Below are 20,767 nucleotides of genomic sequence, written 5' to 3'. Positions count from 1 at the left end.
TAAGATGAAGGATGCCCGGTGAATGACCCCAGATGGAGGTCTTAGTGGAAACTGCAGTCACGGATAATGAGGCCAAAAGAGGGTTTAGCGTAGAAAGCATAAAGACATGGATATTGGTAAGCACGAGTCTGGCATTGCAAAGCTGCGAGTCTTAGGAAGGATAAAAATCTTCAGGAAAGGAAATGGGCCAGAATACATTTTGCTAATAAGGCATCTATGTTAATAGAGGTTGCGGGAGGCTGCAGCAATCTGGATGGCAAGCAAGGGAGCCATGTCCGCAGGGCTGACGCTTGGGGAATTTTATCTCTCTGATAAAACAAAGATGTGCGGCCAGTTTTGAGAGAGAATCCCAGAGGCAGCTCCCTGATTCCCCAGTAAGCGTAGAGGGCAACAGCTTGTCTGGAAGCATGGTCAGGACTGAGCTAAATAAGAAGGCAGGCAGTTCATGCCATGGACATAACTTCTCTGTGGGCTCATCTGAAGCCAGGCGGGTCAGCCCAGACCTGAAAGCCTCCTGGTTCCGCCACGCACCAGCCTGTAGCATCCTTCAGGTAAACTAAATCTGGATCTCAGCAAGGACCCTGAGCATAAGCCCGGTGTAACTCTGCAGGAGGTTCAGCTGTAAAGCTCAGCTGCAAATGCAGCCCCGGGGAAGGGGCAGTGCCCCCGCTCTCCCCGTTTGGAGGGGCAGCTCCTCCCCAGCCAGCACCTCTCCCACGGCTCCTGAAGCGGCAGAAGCCTCAAGACACCCGGAGGGAACTTTCTGATGCTGTGATCTTTGGTTCAGCCTGAAACTCAGTTTTTTTCCGCTTAAATCCAATCTAGTTCAAGACCTCGCATTATGTCCTTGACCGTTACAATTTATTACAAAATGAGACAGTTTGAAATTTCAAAGCCTAAAGCCCAGTGCCCAAGGAACAGGCACCCCCGTACCTCCCCTCCTGCAATGTGCACAGTCTGCTTTGGATGACATGATCACCAGCTCTCTCCTCTCCTACATCCCAAAGCATCCCATGCCCAGCTGCCAAATATAGCTGTGATGGGAGCCAGGAAAAAGAAGAGAGATGAGAAAAAAAGAAGATGCTCTGTGCAGTGAAGAAAGCTGCATAATATTGCAAAGCTGTGAACCCTCATTTCCAACTGTTAAGACCGTATCCTGCACCACTACCTCTGCTAGCTCTTTGTACTAATGTAAGGGCATCTCAGAACGAAATATCTTTTTAAATGCTTGGGAGCCAGTTGCACAACAACAAATCAGCTCCTCCACTAAAACAAAGAACAGGCCAAGGCACGGTACGTGCAAACAGGTACACAGACCCAGTAATTAATCTGCACAAGGTCTTTAGGCTTGTTCTGACTTCAGCTCGGAAAAGATGCAAGACATCCCACTGTGGGCAACCTGCATGCATCTCGCTCACACTGTAGCCAACATACGATTTGAAGCGAGATCAAGCCAGGCTCAGTGGGTGCCGTATGATATTCCCTCCCATAAAATGCAGCAGCCTTAAAAAGCTCTTTTTAAGCCGCAGAGTAGTGGGGATGAAGTTGCCACCAGCTGAGTGATCTGCCTCTGACTGAAGTCAATGAAAAGATTCGTGCGAGCTTTAGTGCAAAGTTGGGTTGGGCATCAAATGTGCTGTCAAAGGATGCTCCCCGTGCTGCCGTGTGCGCGCGCAGGGAGGAGGGGGCACCGTTAGCAGCTACCTTCTACTTTCAATTAAAAAGAAAACATCACTGCAAATTCCATTGAAATGGCACAACGTGCCAGAGGCTAGAACATGTCCAGTTTAAACGACAGAGGGAGAGCAGAAAAGGAGAGGACGATATAAAAGTTTACAAATAGAAGCAAAATCAAATGCTATTTTAAATTAAACTCGTGTTGATATTCAATGCCGTCTCCTCTGGCTTTGCGCTGGCAGGTTTGAGCATCACTGGCCACATCCACTGCTTCCACCTAGCAGCTCTGCAGAGTCCCATGCGCTTCCCAGCACAGCCCCACATGCTTGCCCCACTTCGTCCGGACCCAATTTGGTGACAAACCAACCCAAAGCCTCACCACGCCATCAAGGCAAGCAGGAGGGGAGACCAGCATGCCACTTTCCCCATGCTGGACCCCAGCAGAAAAAGGGCAAGGCTGACCAAAGACCATGAAAGCGTGCTACCCATGTCCTCTAGAGGCAAAGCTCTTGTTAGCAGTGAATTAAGTGTGACACCAATGGCCTCCCTCCCCAGGCCAGACAAGAGGTAAAGCTTTCACTAGGCTAAGAATAACCTCTGAGCCTCTCCCTTAGAGAGGCAAGTGATGGTCAAGAGCACCCATGCCAAAGTCACTTCCAAAAATGAGATGCAGACCCTTAATTTGCTACTGTGTATTTGAACATTAAGCCAAAGATTCAAGACTAGCAGCAGCGTGCCAAAGTCGCTGGATCAAAATTGTTGATACTGGGTTGCAAAACTGCAGGCATGAATAATTTTTGCCCTTATTCTTTCAGCATCAGCCAAGCCACCAACAACATGGGGATTTCTAGATCAAAATCAACGCCTTACAGTTCAGCGCCTTGCCATATGCTTCCCAAACTATCAGAAAATCTTTAATATCTGAAACCTCTTCAGACAACTAATCTTAATACTCCTAAGGTATTTTCACAGAAACATTGCTGATACTGTCCTCGGTGATCAGGTTTATTTTCATCCTGCAGCAGGAACAGATGCTTGCTTTAACACGCCTTATCAGGCACGTTACACCGCCTATCACAAAATGGTTAACAAAAGTACATGATAAACACACCTTGGGATAACTATGAGTGGGGCTGAGCTTACTGAAAACCAAAACCTCACCCGTGTTTCCAGCTTTAAGTGAAAAATGGAGCTAGCTACCAGCAAGCATTAGAGAACAGCCTGAGGATTAAACTTTGCCGATAAAGAAACTGAAAATACAGAGGCTGTATATCTGACTATCCCATGAGCGATGCCAACAGAAGGCAACCCGCATTAAAAGTACAAAGAAACAGATCTCGGTGTCTCAAAGGGAATGACTTCTCGAACAGCGCAGTAATTTCAAAGCTTTCCTCACAAGTCTCTTGCCAGTTCTAGCACAGAAAGAAATCCATTAGCACATAGGAAAACTCACTGGAGCTCCCTGCCATTGCAACCCATCAAGCAAAGCAGCTTCCAGCAAGTGGCCAGGTGAGCCAGCTCCAAAAGCAGCTCCCGGGCAGCATCCAGGGAAAACCGCACCGGCATCGCCGTGCCGACAAACGCACGGAATCACTGTGTATGGCGACAGGTGACGTTTTCATCCCTGGGTACCAAAAGTCCCTTTACTTATTCTTGAATTTCATCCCTGTGCACCTGCAGGTACTGCAAATTTCTACACCAATTTTCAACAGAGCAATGCTTCTCTCTGTGGTGCTACAAGCAAAGTAGCTGGTTATCTTTTCAGCGTGCTCATGGTCTCCCTACCAGGATTCCTCAAAAAACTGAGAGCAAACAAGGGTCCGGTTTGCGTGACCCTGCCCCTCACTGGGGTTCCCGTGGCCAGCATCAGAGCTGGGCTCACACCCAGCACTCTGCCTGCACTGGCAGGGGTGAGTGCTCCGGCTTTGGGATAAGACCAAACCCACCTTGCACCGTGGCCTCTCCTCCTCTCCTCAGCAGCATGGCTATATAACCTATTTAACCCAGACCCGAGCAGTCTTTGAAAGGTGTTTGAGGGAATCCCTGCTGTTTTTCTTCCCTGCACAGTGCAAGCACACTGAGAACTGCACCCTGTTTCCATGCGGCACCGGTACCCTCCCTCTAACCCGCTCCCCTCCTCAGCACAGATGGGTGCAATCGGTTCAACAAAGGTCTGGCTACCTTTATTCTGCAATTTAACAGGATTTTCTAGAAACTCAGCCATCAGTTCTGAGTGAAGAAAAATGCTTTGCTGAGCTCCCTGCTCTTTCCCTTCTAGGCAATACTCTGCAGATAGAGGTGCACACGTCGAGCGATGGCAAGGGGAGCAGCAGGGCCTGGGCAGCTCCATCAGCCCATTTCTTTGGATTTCTCTCTAGAGATGCAGCCGCCCAGGCTGGGGCACACCTGCCTGACAAGCCTGGACTAACTGAAGTTTCTTGATATGTTTTTTGGTGGTGGGTTGCTGGGGTTTTTCATGATGTACTTTTTCTATGAGGCTTGTAAGACCAATCTTGTATTCCTTTGCAACCTGTTCTCATTCCCAGAATCGGTCATGTTATAGATGCATCAGCTCCACGGTATCTTCTGTGCCCGACCCTAATTGCGCTAACACGTAGAGGTCCTGCCAAGCAGAGAGCCCCGCTGTGCGAGGCGGGGATCAGCAGGCGCAGCTCCGCGTCCAAACGGAGAGGCACCACGCAACAGTTAAAGGGCAGGAGAAGTCCTGCCACCCCCATCCGAAGGGCTGGGAGGGGACACGTGCCCTGCTGGGTGTGCAGGTCAAAGCAGCTAATGCAGCCAAAATGCCCATCCCTGTCTCTGACAACTCACACCTGCAGCGCATCCTCCTCCTCACATGCAATACATGGCTACAGCCTCACCCCAAGCCACCCACCTTTTTCGGTTCGTGTCTCACTATGCTACAAGTTGCCTGTTGTTTCCCATTCTGTTGGGATGGGTTCAAAACCCTGATGAGTTACGGGGCGGGGAAGGAAGCATTAAGAAAAAAATATTTACTTAGACAAATTAATATCTGTGTCAAATCAACAGTCTTCACCTCAACTCTGCAACCTTTCAAAATAAATTTACAGTGCTGGCTTAAGGTAGGGAACCCCAGAGGAGATCAACTATCAGATATGTAAGACACCCAGACCTATTGTCTCTCTTGTGCTTCCAAAAGCGGAGAAAGCATTAACTTCAAGAGGTGCTGGGGCTGAGTATTTTATGAAGTTTATTTGTACTGCATCTCTCCGATTGTCTTTGTTTGTGGTAGAAAGCATGAACAGACTGACTAAAAATCACTCTTCCCTGCATTCATGACTAAAATATCTACAAGAGGTGGACATACTATGCACATTTTCAACCAGGGAAAAAGTAGCACGTAGGAAAATTAGTATAGATATAGCCCTAGACAGAACATTTTTTCCCAATCTGCCCTAAGACTCAGCCTCCTTGACAAAGTACTTTAATAGCATATTTTAGGTGTGAAGTATTTAAACAGACAAATTGTAGAAATAATAAAGCCCTAACACACACCATCGCTGACAAATTAGCTGTTAAAGCAAGGCTTGGGATGGGAACTGTCTACTGCCATATTACTGAATTCACTCTTCTGCATTACTGTTTACATACCAGGAACACCACCAGTGTGTAGGCTTACCTTTAAATGCATGCCTGGAGGCGCACAGTTTCCAAAAGCTGATTAACAACAGGATGACTCCAGGTCTTGGGGAATGCAGAGCTCCTCAGAAACCTATCTGGAGGCTCTGCGACACCTGTGGAGCTCAGGTTCACATGCCCTTTGTAGCCAGGTCTGCTGGAAGCTATAAAAGGGGTCCAGGTCCTCACGCAAACGCCCACAATCCAGCCTAGGGGTGGGTGGTGAGGGGGACAGAGGAGCAGCCGCATGGAGGAAGGATGCTCGGTTGGGTAATGCACCCAAGGACCTGAAACACCAGGAGGAAAAACTACTGCTGCAGAAGTGCCACCGATGCTGTGGAAAACCAAAGCAGCCCAAAGGACAGGCAAGGGCAGTAGTGTTGTTATTCAGGCTATAATCACTATGGGCATGGAAGATAAGTTTTCCATAATTCCAGGGGATTTTAATGACAATTAAATAACCTGTCATTATCCTTAATAACATACAGGTGAATTGAACTTTGCCTACAGAGGCAGTGGTGGCCAAAGTCAGTAATAAAAGAGGTCGATATGAGAAGCCAGTGCGAGAGCAAAGCCCCACATTTTCAAAGACAACTCCTGCGGCATTTTATACTTTCATATGACAACGATGTCTAAAAACAATCATATTTACAGGATAACAGTAAATACAACTGTTTCCTTCCAGGTATATTCTTTGAAACTCAATATGTGCTGATAAGTTTAACAGAGAGACTTTCATTCCAGCACAGCTAAAAAAAAAAAAATTGCATTCTATCACTTAGGGGCAGAGATATTTATCCCAGATCCCAGATGCAGACCGTCTATCAGAGTCAGGCCATCTGCAATGCTGTAGTTAAGACTGTCAGCACTTCCATTACTGCCCTATTCCTCTACTCAACAGCTCATACCTTCGTTCGTAAAAAAAGTTGCTCTGGGCTCAGGTTTGACATAATACTCTTAGCTGAGCGACACTGGTGTTTTAAAAAGAAACTTTAAAAACCCAGTGGCCATTCTCTTTTAGTGACACTTGCCAGACAATTGGCTTGCATGGCTTGGATTTTTTTCCTCTGCACTCCTATAACTCAAAAACGTCTCTAAAGCAAATAAAAGAATCACTCGAGTATTAAATAATCAAGAGGAGTTATGTTTAAATAAGTACCTAACTATATACGGCACTAATGAATTTAAATAGCTCTATCAAGTACAAAAGCACTGAATGGTTTTGCAATGCTCAGTGATTTTTTATTTTAAAGGAAGTCAATTTCTGTTCTGGTTTGGCAGAGGATGGGCAGATTATGGCTCTACTGCCATGGCTTGTGTTGACTTTAGTGGTGCTCCATCTACTTGTCCTCCCACAAACACATTTCCAGTAGGCAGAACAAGATCTCAATATTCGATAATATAACTGACAGTCGTGTTCCTTCACTGTATACATGGACATCTTCAAGAAAAAGTGCATTTTTCTTGTGCCAATAAGAGAAGGATATGGGAGGACAAACACTTACCCTTTCAGGACCACACAGCAATACACAGCGTGTGCTTGCAAAACCTGGCATACAGCCTCTAAGGGCAATGTTTCTGTTCTGCCTTAGCACCTACAAGCATGGCAGGTTTGCTGGTGCAAGACATGTTGGATGCTTTTGCTCACAGCTGAATATGTCAACTGATCTTTCGAGATCAAATAAGCTCACATTATGTGTAGAAGTAAGTTTTGTTTCTTACTGCCTCGGAAACACCAACTGGGCTTAGAGTTGAGCTGGGTTTTCTCTCTTCTATACATCATTATCACCTGTAACATGAATTCTCCATCTCACCTGACCTCAGGCTAAACCTACAGTTACATCTCTGCTCCTCTGCTGTTCCAGAGAGGGTTGACAGGTTCTGACCGACGGGAGAAGAGCCTGCCCTGGCTCCACGGCAGCAGAAGTCGTGCCCAGCAGAGCTGCTGCCCCCGGACCCCAACAGCGGGAACCTCCCTGCGGTCCCGGGGACACAAGAAACACTTGGCAGGCTGCTGTAAAACAGGGATTTTCTGCAGAAAGGGGCTAAGGCATGCAGGTTGAAAGCCAGTGTTGTGCACTGTACCCTGGAGCCTAACGTGCAGCCCACGAGTCCTGCCTGCATCCATCTGCCCGGGTGACCAACAGCAAAACCCAGCCCTCAGCCACAACCTCCTCCTGGTCACCGCAACACAAGAGTAATCTGACTTACTGGAGAGTTGGTCCCTAAATCCCTACTAAGCGACAAAGAGAGCTTGCACCACGTGTGCCAAACTACCCAGGGGGTGTGAAACCGTGGGGTGCCATCACGTTATTTCACAGCCTGCATATGTGCGGTGGCATGTCTCGGGCAATCACCGAGCAAAGATGGCACATAAAACAGCACAGAAGAGTGCTGCTGGCTGAATGCCACACAGCTCCAAATCCATAAGCCGATACATTTTCACGGTCCCCAAAAAAGATACGAGTTAGTTACAATGCAAGTACTACAGTGACCTACATAAACACAGTTCTTTTGTAAACAGGAGTCAAGAATGATAGGAACAAGCAGCTAACAGGGAAAGTGGTGGAAGATTTTAATCATCGTTGGCTTTAAGCAAACTATAACAATATTCTTGCCGCTTTGCCCCCATCCCCAACTCTACCCTACCTGCACGGAGCAGCTCAGTTGTGTCTCAAGAAAAATCTCCTCTGCAAAACAAGCATTATATTACCACAGTCCATTTGTCCTCGGCATTCAAACAGAGCAACAGGATTTTCTGAACAAAAAAGCCTCAGTTTCTTGGGAGGCTCAGAAATTCACACAATGTGTTTTTAAAAAGTCAGGTCACTCCTAATAAATAATAACCTCATCCCCGGGATTAAAGGCAGCCCAAAACTGAAATGAGCTACCAAAAGCGGGAAAACCAGATCTCCTTTAGTAAATCAGGAAGCAGGGGATGCCATGGTACCCGCTTTCAGTTGGCATCTATTTGGAAGTACATTTTAGTGATGTTAAAGGAGGCAGGGGAGACCTGGGGAGCAGGACCAGCCTTTCAGAGCTACCCGAGGCAAGCACAGCACCCAGGGCGTTCTGAAGATGCTGGGACATCTCAGCTCCCAATCTCATACCCCAGCTACAAGGCTGATGCCAGGATGACTCCAGACCCTTCTGCTCTGACCAACCTGAAAAGAGGCAAAGTCCTTAACTGAGGCCCAAGCCACGCAAACACCAGTTTCAAATGCTACCAAAAGTTTTAAAAATCATAGAATTGCAGGGAGAAGAAGGGAGGAGGTGGTAATTGGAGCATTTGGAGTTTGTTGGCTGGAGGACAGGGGTAGGTTGGTTTCAACATGTAGAACTAGTAGTACACAACTGAGCCTTGCTGTGGCAGCAAGCTAGGGGAACTGCAGAAAAACCACTCACGGTTGTCGAGAGCTTTCCTTCGTTCTTCTGCACATAGACAATTGCACCCCGCACCATGGAGAAGAGGTTCAGGAGAACATGCTCCATGTCATAGATGCCACGCATGCCTTTGGTCAGACCCTCCAGCGACCCGATGTACTCTCGCCAGTGGTTATCGATCTCTACGACGCCTGCCAAGCATCCTTGCATCACCACGCCACAGTAGCTGGCGCAGGGCTTGGCCAGGAGCAGCCCCTGGCAGTGAGAGCAGTACCACATCTTTAGCAGCGCTCGTCCACAGTCCTTGCTGAATTTTAAGTGGTCAGTCGTGTTTATCACCTCGATCCCCAGGTTGAGCGCCTGCAGAAAGACTCGCGTGGCCTGCAGCGACTTGGACACCTGCGTCATCATCATCTTCGGGTAGTTACCAAAGACTTTGAGGTCTCTCCTGGCTGCCCGCAGGCATTCAGTCATTTCCACGGAGGGATCGGGGAAGCCGGGATTAATCAAGTGAGAGTAAACCAAAGGGAATAAACTGTCAAAAAATTCATTTATCATGTCATTAACGCTGATGTCAGAGCCCAATATGTACAGCGAGACATCGGTAAAAAGTTCTCCAACAAACTTAAGAGCTCTGGGCCCCATGCTCGGGTAGTGGGTCCTAAACATGCTGTTGGTGAAGTTTCTTGCATGCCGTACTACAATTTCAAAGGCTTCTGCAAAACAGAATAAAAAAAAGAAGTTATTAAGAGACGATGAGCTCAGGAACAGGGAGGATAACGTTGTACCGCATCACTGCGGCAAAGGCTGGTCCCATCCTGCCCGCTTTGGGTCACACGCCTGCTGGCAGCCATGCCTGCTCCAAAACTTACCAGCATCAGCGATTTTCAGGGGAAATGCATATATTCTTTAAACACAAGCTACATTTCAAAATGGCAAAAACTATGATCTAGTTAACATTTCAGCTTTTAAAGAAAATATTGATTCAAGAAAAGGGCTAGACTGCAATTTCTTTCTCTGCCTCTTTCATATTGATTTGAAATTAACAGGAATTCTATCTCGAGACTTAATTTAAGGCAGAGATGAACGTTTGACAAACTATACAGTGTTTAAAATCAGGAAACAGTAAATGCTGACATTCCATTATGAAAAGGAAAATATTTATAGGCGTTTAATCACAGCAGATATTTGGACTCGACCCCCAGCACCCGCCCTGCACTAAGTGTCCTCAAAGCTATTTGAAAAGCCCCTGCAGTGCTGTAGCTTTCCCAAATGCACCAGGCTCGCTTCAGCTGCAGATCCAACATTTCATCTGCCTTGGACATGAGCTGCTCCGTGGTCCAAAGCGATGCTGAGAGCCGGCAATGCAGTGTCCATCTGCGGGTGCCCAGCCAGGACCACTCTCGCACACATCAGGTTGTGCCAAACTGCCAGATGAAGCTCAAGTTTTACACGGAGACCATCAATTTGCTGGGAAAAGCCAGGGTGCATTTTCCCCTCTCCACCTTCAAAGACTTGAGGACTTTCTGCCCACAACCCCTCCACGGAGCAAGCAGGAGAGCTTCCAGCAGCACAGTCAGGCACGATTATTCCCTTAATTACAGCCCTACTCACCAGGAGGCTTCCAAAATATCCATATCCAGGTACGTAAAGACAACATACCTACACACACCCCAGTTTGCAAGTTAAAGCATTAGAAGGGGAGGCCACCAGTGCAGACTAAAGTCTTTTTCTTCAGCCAAGTCTCTCTACCAGCCCATGTCCCACCCTCCAGGGTACTATTCATAAAACGCTAAAAATAATGAACAGCCTCTCAGTTCACAGGTCACTGACGCCCCACGATGTAACCGCTCTCAACTGTGTCACTCTGGAAACACACATCCAGGCTCGATTTGCATGAAAATTATTCATGTTCAATAATTAAAGGGAATGTTTAATTTTTAAAACCGTAAGTGTTATTTTCCCCATTTGTTAAGGCTGGGATGCAGCTGAGCATGGTCTGACGCCTCTCCACGGAGGTTCGGTATCAACGCTATCACAAGCGACGTCAGGCCTTGCTGCTCGCCCTGCATAACCTCTCACGTAACTCAAGAGCTTGTAAGACCATCACATCTCCAGGACTTCCAGCTCTTTCTTCCCAGGTGCACCTATGCAGGCACGCCTGGCGGGACGGGGACCCAGTGCTGTTTGCTGCCCCCCACACCAGCATGCAGAAAGCTACGGTGCAAGCAGCGATCAAAGCAGAAATTACCGGTATACTTTTGCAAACAGTGTCTCCATCCCATCTGGTGCCTGCACACCTCCCGGGCACGCCACTGAAGCATTTTGTCCACAGCTCCCAACACCCACACCAGGACTGTCCCAGCAAGCCCAGAGCAACCATCTGCGTTCCCAGACGACAGCAATCCTTCCTAACACCACAGATTGAGGGATGCAGCGGTGCAAAGACCCAGAGCCCCTCTCTCCATGCCTCCCTCACCACGACAGCAGGCATCTCGCTCTTCACACCCATACAGAATATTGCAAAGCTCTCCAGGCACAACGGCACGTCCGACACGGAGCGGGGTAAACGTGTGGGCTATGCAAGCAAAGCAAATTCTGGTTGCACTGTTATTAAAAGTTTTAAAACAAAAAAAAGTCTCTTTAAATAGGGCACATGGATTATGAAACTTTTTTCCTTCTTTATCCTCAGGAGCACCAGAATAGCTTTTTCCTCAAAGAGCACAAAGCACTTTTTGGGCCAGTGTTTTTTTGACAGCACTGCAGACGATGCCAGGATTTTCATGCTGTGCCTCACCATTCGCCTTTAACCTCTTCTCTGTTAGTTCCCTTAGAAAAAGTCATCCCTCTTCCCTTTTCTCGCTCCTCTGTGCTTTGCAAGTAACCATCAGAGCCAAGAGACTCTTCGCTGATTAGAAAAATATTCCAAGCTCCTATGCAAACCTCCTACGGCGAGAAATGCTTCAGAAAGGAATCGAGAACAGTGGCGTATCAGAAGAGCATGCACACACAGTCCCACTGCTTTAAAGGTCACGACATGCACATAATTTTTATCATAATAACTGGCTAAGAGTGTCTATTTTATGCACCTTGGAGCCTTTGCATATATCCATTAGAGAGCGCAACAGGGACTATAAAAGCATACGGAGCCTCCTGCTGCCCTGTTAATAGATGCAAGAAATAATAAAACTTGGTAAAAAAAAAAAAAAAAAGTCTTACACATCCAAAATCTCTCATGCCCTATTCCCCTAGTAGTTGCTTATTCTGAAATATTCCTCGCAAAGGGCTGGCTGCAAGAATATTAAAGCCCCAGCTGCCAACAGCAGAAGTGACCCACGGCCAGACTCCGAGCAGTTCAAAGAGGAGGAAACTTTGCGGGTCAGTCCCCCGCGCTCCCACGAGTGAGCTTCACAGGGAAACAGAGAGGACGCCGCATTACAGAAGCAGCACGGGCTTCTGATCCCCCATAAAATCCCACAGCCTGGGTTTGCTGCTGGTAAAATCTGCCCTGCTCATAACATAGCACTATTGAAACTCCTATTGCTGGAGGACAACTGAATCTTTACTTTCTTCTATTTATTTCAAGGATATTTAAAAAAAAAAAAACAAAACAAACGCAATTTAAGGCAGCTGGTTTGCAGGTGTAGCTGAACAGCGTAAATACCTTAACAGCACTGATAAAGCGTAGCATCAGACCTGCACCCGACTTCCAGCAGGCAAAGGTACTGCACGACAGAGCAGAGCTCGTGTCTTACTGTCTCCATCGCCGTAGCTATGCACACACAGCAGAACTTGATCATGCCACATGGTTATGTATCTGCTTTTAAAAATATTTTCTTATGTGATTAGTAGGGAAAAAAAAACAACACGGTAAAAAAACCATTTTTGCATGCAGTAAAATTTAAAGAGCCCTGATCCACGAGTCTGGCTTGGGGAGATGACAGCCTGAGCTGCCACGGACCACCACGCCAGAAAGTCAGTCCTGCCTGGGTAGCTCTTAAGCACATTTCATCCGCAGGTACCTAAGGGTGCTGAACACATACACAAATTGTACTCCAAAGTCATTTCAGTCAGCACAGGGACAAAACCTGGGAGCAACTTAACCATGCACAGCACCACGGTGCTCTGTCCCAGGATGGATGGGAAGAACCACACCATGCCCGAGTGAAACAAAGGGACCGTATGCAGGATATGAGCACCAACAGCAAAGCATCGTACCTGCTGCACTGGTACCATACATCTGTTGACAATCTCTGTCAAGGGCAGTTTATCAGGGCTCCCAAAGGATGCACGAAAGCTGAAACTCTACTCTAGACCACAGTTATCAGGCACCAGTTGAAAAGCATGAGCTATTACTTATTTTTCCAGCAGGACTCTCACTGAAGCACCTGGAGAGGAATTGCTGCCCAGTTCCAGTGGCCAGGAGGGAATGACTAAGCTGCTTTCAAAGTGCAAAAGCTCCCCAGAACGCAGCCCAGGGAGAGCTGCACAGCCACTGCAAACTGGCAATTAAAGAAAAGAAAATAAATTGTAAAAGAGCATAACAGTGCCCTGAGTGGGGATTACTGGCAGGAGAAGGAAATCGCTGCATTCTCAGCTCAGATAATAAAACTCTGCTGCTTAGTAAAAACACCAGCTTTCCTGAGAAGGCGCGTTTGCTCCTGAGCTGCAGCTACTTCAAAGGGGCCGATGCTGGGGCCGGAGGAGCTCCGGATTAACCTGCTGGCTCCCCGGGCTGCGGGAGGCTCCAGCCGAGTCTGGGACCTGATGGGTTTATTTAAGAGACTACACGATGCAGTCGCCTGAACCGCAAGGAGCCAGCGCGAGCGACCCCAGCGAGCCATTCCCACGTGGCATGCCCTGGAGAGGCGAGGGCCGAAATCCGATGGCAGCTGCAGAGCCGGAGCAGCGACAGGGACAGCCCCCAGCCCCGATTCAGCACCCCCAGGTCTGAGCTCAGCGGGTGCAGCCTCACAAGCAACTGAAGGTGTTTGGAAAGGTGCTGCTGCCAGGAACAGGGAGGTCTGTCCTCCCTCTGCCCCACCATGCCAGCTCACCAAAAAACCAACACCACAGCAGCCATCGTTGCAGCCACGTGGAGCCACCTCCCTACACCATCGCGGCCATGGGGAGAAGGTGTGAGCTGGCACACAGAGGGGAAAGCGGGATCCACCATGGCAGGCAGACACCAGGACGTGCCGTGGGCTTCATGCCTGCTCCTCCGTTACTGTGCCGCTGCTGTTTTGCTGCAAACACAAGCTTCCCGCATGGACAGCCGCCCTTCTCTGTGCATCACACGGCACACCACACAAGTCCTCTTTGGCAAAGGCGCACCAAAGACGAGGGAGCTGCACAGCAAAACTTGCTGCATTAGCAGCCCATCTTCCATAGTGCATCTTGTAAGGGAACAAAGCGGGGTGGAAGTGCCAGATTGTGTGACATCCAGTCACCCCCAGCACATGGGCACCAAGGAGTTAAAACTGCACCTACAACCTTGATTTTACCGTTCCTTGACATCTGGGCACACAAACCATGCAACCATAAAGCGCTCTCTGAGCAGGGAATCCCCCACCACGGCTGCTCCCACTGCCCGTCAGGAGCTGAGCTCCCATTTGCACCTTTGCAGAAGATTCTTTTATTAAAACTGGGCAATCGTCTCCCCACATTTAAAGCCTTATCTTGACCATGTAAGACTACGTGGTCTTGATACGTAGTATCTTGACTACGTCTTCACAGTAGAGGAACTACAACAAGTTTGTTAGTCCACTGCCAAGAGCTAGTAAAGACAAGGCCCTGTTTTATTTTCTGGGAGACAGACAGGCAAGTAATCCTAGACAAGGACACGGTGTCACCATCATGTTGCTACCTTCCCATAAAAGCTTCAGGGCCACCTCCTCCAGGGCTTTGTGGCAGAGTAGCGAATCCTCACAAACCATCCCAAACTGTAAAACAAACAAGAAACTGATTTCCATGCAGCAGAAACCTCCCTTGAGATCAACATGGATCACTGGCCTCCAGCTGAATTTCTCTCCCTGCAGATGATGATGCATTTTGTGATTCACTGCACCTTTCCCAGGATGCTGCTGCTTGGAAGCACCCCGGGCTGCAGGCTGCAATGCCGCACGCAGCGCTTCCCTGTCCTGCTCACCAGCTCTACGTACAAAAATGCACTTTAAACACCTTTTGGGTGCGAATGTGCCCCTTCTCCCTCAATAAACCTCATCTATGGATGCAACTGCTGCAGGACAGCAAGTGAACCAGCTCCTGAAGCTTGGTGAATTTGCTGAGGTCCCTCTTTCAGGCTCCGATGGGTTTGCTCCCTGTGTCCTTGGGTTTGCTCCCCAGACCGCTTCCCCGGAGGGTCCCTCCTCGCAGGACCTGGCACCAAATCCTCTGTGCAAGGTGCAGCAATAACTGTGGGGGCCGGAGAGCCCCCGGCCCAGCCAGACTTCACCTGCTGAGCTGCCCCAGCTCTTCCTGCCCTCTCGCACTTCCATGCCAACAGTAAAACCTCATTTATTGCTTGCAAAATGACCTATTGATGCAAATCCCTCTCCCTTCACTCCTCAGGACACAAATCACATCAGGAGAGAACCAGGCACTGGGATCCCTCAGCCCACGGGAATCGTTTCCATCCTGAGGCAAAAACATGGGTCTCGAGGCAGGGTGGTGGAAAATTCATCAGTTAATTAACCTGGTCCTAACGCAATCGCTGCATCCCCCTCCAGGGTTTCTAAACCTTTAAAAGTCCCATACACCTAAAAACCAAAAATGCTCAGCCCCCCCAAAAAAAACACCAATGTTCACGGATGAAAATTCAAACGTTCATCAAGGAAATGCTAAAAGTTTTGGGTTTTGTAAGCTCGCCAAAATATTTTCTGACACAGCAATTGCCGCGGTACTGCTAGGAAGCGGTGAAAGGAGCCATAGGCATTCACATGTGAGTGAGCTCTAAAGGAAATACTTCTTTAATATCTCCAATGAATCAGACAACTTCAGACTCATTGCAACAGCCTGTGTTCCTGAAAGACACACAAAAGAGCTCACCAAGAGGGAAACAACTGTTTGCAATAACGGCCTGGCTGCCACAGGCACTAGTGAGATGAACCACCAGTCATTTTTCAAACAGCAGGTAATATTTATTTACAAACTTGGAAAAGGTTTGCAATATATTGAGCAGAAAGGAAACAAAATCCAAGAGATTTTCCCCTGGCAGCAATAAGAGCAGACTCCAGATTTGTTCCGTTATGATTTACACGACACTGCAAGTTTTTAACAACGTTATCTGGAGACAAAAGCTCTTCTAAGCAGCATAATTACTTTTGTCTGTGGCATTACAAAACCCATCAGATGGTGCCACTGCTGCTCTTAGAGGGTTTGTTTCTCTGAGCACATTTGGGTTTAGAACTTAGGAAATGCTTTTTTTTTTCCAACTGTGACACAGCCTTTTGGGTTACTTTTACAATATTGTCACTATAAAAATTACGGACTTGAGCTCCCAAGCTTATGAGATTAGCTTCAAAGCATTAGTAATAAAAATTTGAACAATTCAGTTATTCTGTCTTCTAAATTTTAAGCCATCAAGGTTTGCACTTTCTACCTTTGCTCCATCACCACCAGACAAAGAGAGGAAAGGTCTCTGTCCAGTCTTTACATGAGAGGGGGTTTCTTCCAGCTCCGTGCCCACCACCCTCGCTCCCATGGGAGCCACGTTAAAAGTTTCCCGAGCCCGTGCTGCTCACCAGCCAAAGCCAAATCTTTACGCTCGTCAGAAAAGCATCTTCTCCTAATTATCTGTGCCTATCAAAACACCAAGCTCCAAAGCCATTTATTTTTAATTGTTCAGCTTATCTAGTGCCCTGGCATTTTGAAATACACTCCCTGAAGTTTCTAATAAAAATACTGTATCCTAGTATCTCATTATACCCACTCAAAACGCACTCCTATTATATTCTAGGTAACAGTCCGACTGTTAGACAATTAGTTACACTGTGGTTCACCCATTTATTATTTATGTCCCACGCACAAAAATTTTGTTAATACAGACAGCAGAGCCCACCAACACAAGCTGCTACAAGCCCAGAAACAAGGAGACAAGAAACACTGGTGCCCGCAGCTCCCACCTTCAGACAGCCTCTCATGGTGGTCTATGCCTGGACTGGACCCTGCCTGGAGGAAGTTCAGTGCAGTGCTCCATTGCCCGTGCAAGCATCCGCATCTCACGACAGCAAAAGCCAGGTTTAGGGATGCTGGAGGGGACCACAGGAAAGCAGCTTTTCTTTTGAGGGGCACCGGGATGCCTTGAGAGATTCCTGGAGACCCTCGGGAGTACCCACTTCGATGTAGGAAGCCCACACTCTAAGTGAAATTTCAAAAAAAAACCCCAAAAAATCTCACGGCAAACACCTCTCAAGAATGACTCTGCAGTAATATCTTTTCTGGGGCTTCGTGCTTGAACACGTGGCTGTGGCGCTTTTGATTAAATATGGGTTGCACATCTATTGTATAATTTGTTTTCCCGAGCACCAAGAAATATTCTGCTTTATGCCATGACAGATGTGTGAATGCTTAAGAGATTCCTGAAAATTTAATAAAGACAAAGTTAAAAATGCAAACAGTCAGGGCTGGCACGAGTGGTGGATGAACATGATTCTTTATCAAACCAAGGGGAATGGGAGGAATAAGGGCCCAGAGAAGCAGGCTCAAACTGAGTCCTGGGTGCAGAAGTAGGCAAAGCAGAGACAGAGGGATGTAAGAGGCTTCTACAGCAAAAAGGTAGCTCTGTTGTGCTGGTAACCCGTCAGACCAAAGAAAGATAAAACCTCTCCCCACAACCTGCTGGTGCCCACAGAAGGGTTGGGGTTCATGTCCAGGCTCCTCTCCGTCACTGGGCACCAGTTTAGGGATGCACCGTGCAGCAGAACCGCTGGGAAGAGGCATGGCACAGCCCGGATGCAGGAGTGCCTGAGGACGAAGGGAAGGCTTTGGCTTGGAGAGCATCAAAATCTGCACCCACCATTTGTGTGGGGTGAACGCTGCTCCTGCGGAAGTGACTTACTGCAAAGGAAACGGTGTTTTTATCCTCGTCCAGTGCTCTCAGACAGCTGGGATTTTGCACTACAGAGAGCAAGAAACAAACTGCTGCTCCACAGGGCAGGGACCGCTGGGGTCAGAGCTGTCTCGCCCCAACCCAGCCTCGCGGGAAGGCAGCGGGGAGTGCTGAGCTGGCAGAGCTCGGGGTCAGCCCATGAGGAGTTTGCTTTCAGCCACACGCAGAAATATGTACACTCCAAATATTTCATATTTTCCTCTTTCCCTCTAAAGGGGAAAAGTTAATTAAACCAATCCCACAGAACAGAAAATAAATCACTGAAAACAGCACCACCAGGCTTTTGTTATGTTATAATTATATCAATAACATGCCCAGAACTAATGTCACATCACTGGGGAACTTTCACCTTATTTTTTTTTTTTACCCCAAATATTTACACTCTTTGCTTCTAGTCTCTCTTACCTCTCCAATTTGCTGCAGAGATGACAGTCTCCATCTACAACTTATTTTGAGCCAGCTGCTCAGCCAGGGAGCACAGCCCAGCACAGCAGGAATAGCTTGAAAAACCCTGGGAAGGGGGCAGTTCTGCCCTGGGTAACTAGCAGACAGAGATAGCACAGACCCAGGCATTTTACCACTGCAAAGCCACATCTGGGGTTGTTTTGTTTTTATTTTTAAACACAAAGTGCATTTCCAAAAAGCAGGGGAGACACAAGGAAACCAGCACTTGGTCACCTCCCCAGCCCTATTTTACTAATTGGAGGCTCCAACATCCACCTAATGGGGTTATAAAGATACTGAAAAAGAAACATTCCTCTTAAAGGACAAATGACAAGCCACATTTCAAGCAGAGCGCAAGTGATTCCATACACTCCCTCCCAAATTTACAAGCCAAGCATTTCTAAAGACCAGGACACCAGTTTGTGTAGTTCCTCCATTTATTTTAAACTAAAAGTTATAAGCAATTTCTGAAAAAACACATGCCTAGCAAATTCCTTTATTCATCAGAATAAATGAAGATAAAGCAAGCCACTAGGTCAAGTTGAGCTTGTATTCAAAAATTCGAAAAAAAGTCTTTGGAAGTGCATTGGTCTCAGTAACTTTCGAGCAAGGCAGATCTGAGACCGGTTTTCCAGGCTCCCTTTCATTCCAGCAGGCTTTCATCAGCCTGTTAAGTCTCCAACAATGGAGAGCAGACTATTTATTTAAGAAGCAAATTCCTTCCTTTATAATCTCCCCTGGCCAAATTCTCTTTAAAGTTATCTCAACTGTCTGATGAAAAGCAAATGGCAGAAGATCAGTTCTTGATCCCTATAGTAACACGAAGGACTTGCACTTATTTGAGGGCACCTGTTGACCATTTTTAAGTCACTCCAGCCCCTTTATTTCTGATTTCAGCTTCCTACCTGTGCTGGCAGAACTCGGGAAAGGCCTCTGGTCAGTAACATACAGCAACCAACACCGGTGTAACTCTCTTCCCCCAAGGAGTGGCTGTTCCCAAGACCCAGAACGGTGCCCAGGCTCTCAAAAGCCATTTAGTGATTTTTAAGCCATTTTTGTCTCAAGACACCTCAGAGAAGGACAGGGGTTTCCAACATGGCAATAAGACCGTGGATCATCTCAGTAGCCCCTCCAGTGGTCCCTGGCAGCATCTGACCCGCTGGGCACACACACAGAATATTTTAGCAGCATCTTGCTCGACACAGAGCAGGGTACCCAAACCCCATCTTGTCCGAGATGCCATGGGGACACCCAGGACACCACGCCCACGCCAGCACCACTACAACAGGGCTCAGGACATCCCAGGCACACAAACCCCAGGCACTATCTCCACCCATAAAAGAGACGACCTACCCATGGCCCCAGTTTCCGGACTTCGCACTTTCCAAAAACTGGACTCACTTCTTTCCTTCTTTCCTCTGTGGTATCTTGAGCAGAGTCCCCCAAAAAACTGGCTGTTTTACTAGGGTTTTGGGGTATTGCTTGTTTGTTTGGGGGGGACAGTGGTTTGGTGGGGTTTTGGGTTTTTGTTTTGTTTTTGAAGTTGATGCACGGGCAGCTCCCTGCCCAGGGAAGAAGCAGAAGGTGAGACATCACATCCTGGTGGCACCAGTCTGGCCCCTGGCTGGGCCATCCCCAGCATCCCACGTGGTCCCTGCATCCCCCTTGCCCTGGCTCGAAGCCCCATTTTGATTAACAATCCTTTTAAAAGGAAGATGGTTTATTGTCTCTTTACTCCCTCCTTTAAGAGCGAGGCAGTCGTCGTAACAGCAGCAGCAAGATGATAATTTGGCTTTCAAGAGCAAGGCTCACCACCACTGCTGCCAGAAATCGATCTGAGGCTTCACCGCCTGCTCCAGACGGGCTTTCCTTCAAGAACATGAATAATCCTCTGCAAAGTAATGGCACTATTCATCTCTCGAAAGTTCCTCACAGGCTTAAATCCCTTGCTGAACAGGGGGCCACGTGTTCAGCTGCGTTCCCAGTAAATTAAAATTCAGCTTGTTCTTTTTCTAAAGAGAAACACGGACAGTATCAGTCGATAAATTTACTGAAAGTTTCACGGCAGCTGGTTTTCTCAGTAATAGAGCAACCACTGCTCAGACATGGTTTAACGCATAATCTCCAGATCAATATAACTTTTGATTTATAAATAATGATAACAAAAGGAGCAAGGACAAATATGCTTGGGAAAAAGTAAACACTTTCTCCAACGGATACTTTTGGCATAATCTTCAAAATAAAGACCGTGTATTTCAACGGCTGTGTGTGGAAACCAACACAATATATTATCTAACGAAGTTAAAGATTCATCTTCATCACTACAATGTTCCGACTCGTCTATTCTGCAACTCTCAGCACGTAAGTATGTGACCCTCTTGGTGGCATTTGCTAAGTATTAGCTTCTCATAACTCCAGAATCCTTTTTTTCCAAAGAAAAGTTACCACCCAGAGACACCTCCCTTCTGAACACTTCCACACAAGGTATTTCCT

General features: G+C 47.5%; 1 protein-coding gene across 1 annotated transcript in view; it reads right to left on the bottom strand.

Annotated features, from left to right (window-relative positions):
* GPC3 (glypican 3) overlaps positions 1-20,767 on the bottom strand; it is a 153,992-nt gene that overhangs the window by 73,531 nt on the left and 59,694 nt on the right. The window contains exon 3 of the mRNA XM_072876917.1: positions 8,743-9,437. Within this exon, the coding sequence (XP_072733018.1) occupies positions 8,743-9,437 (695 nt within the window). The remainder of the gene's footprint in view (positions 1-8,742; positions 9,438-20,767) is intronic.

This window comes from Ciconia boyciana, chromosome 12 (genome assembly GCF_034638445.1).
Source record: "Ciconia boyciana chromosome 12, ASM3463844v1, whole genome shotgun sequence".
Classification (NCBI taxonomy): Eukaryota; Metazoa; Chordata; class Aves; order Ciconiiformes; family Ciconiidae; genus Ciconia; species Ciconia boyciana.
Note: the sequence above shows the minus strand (reverse complement) of the source record. Positions and strands in the feature narration are given on the sequence as shown.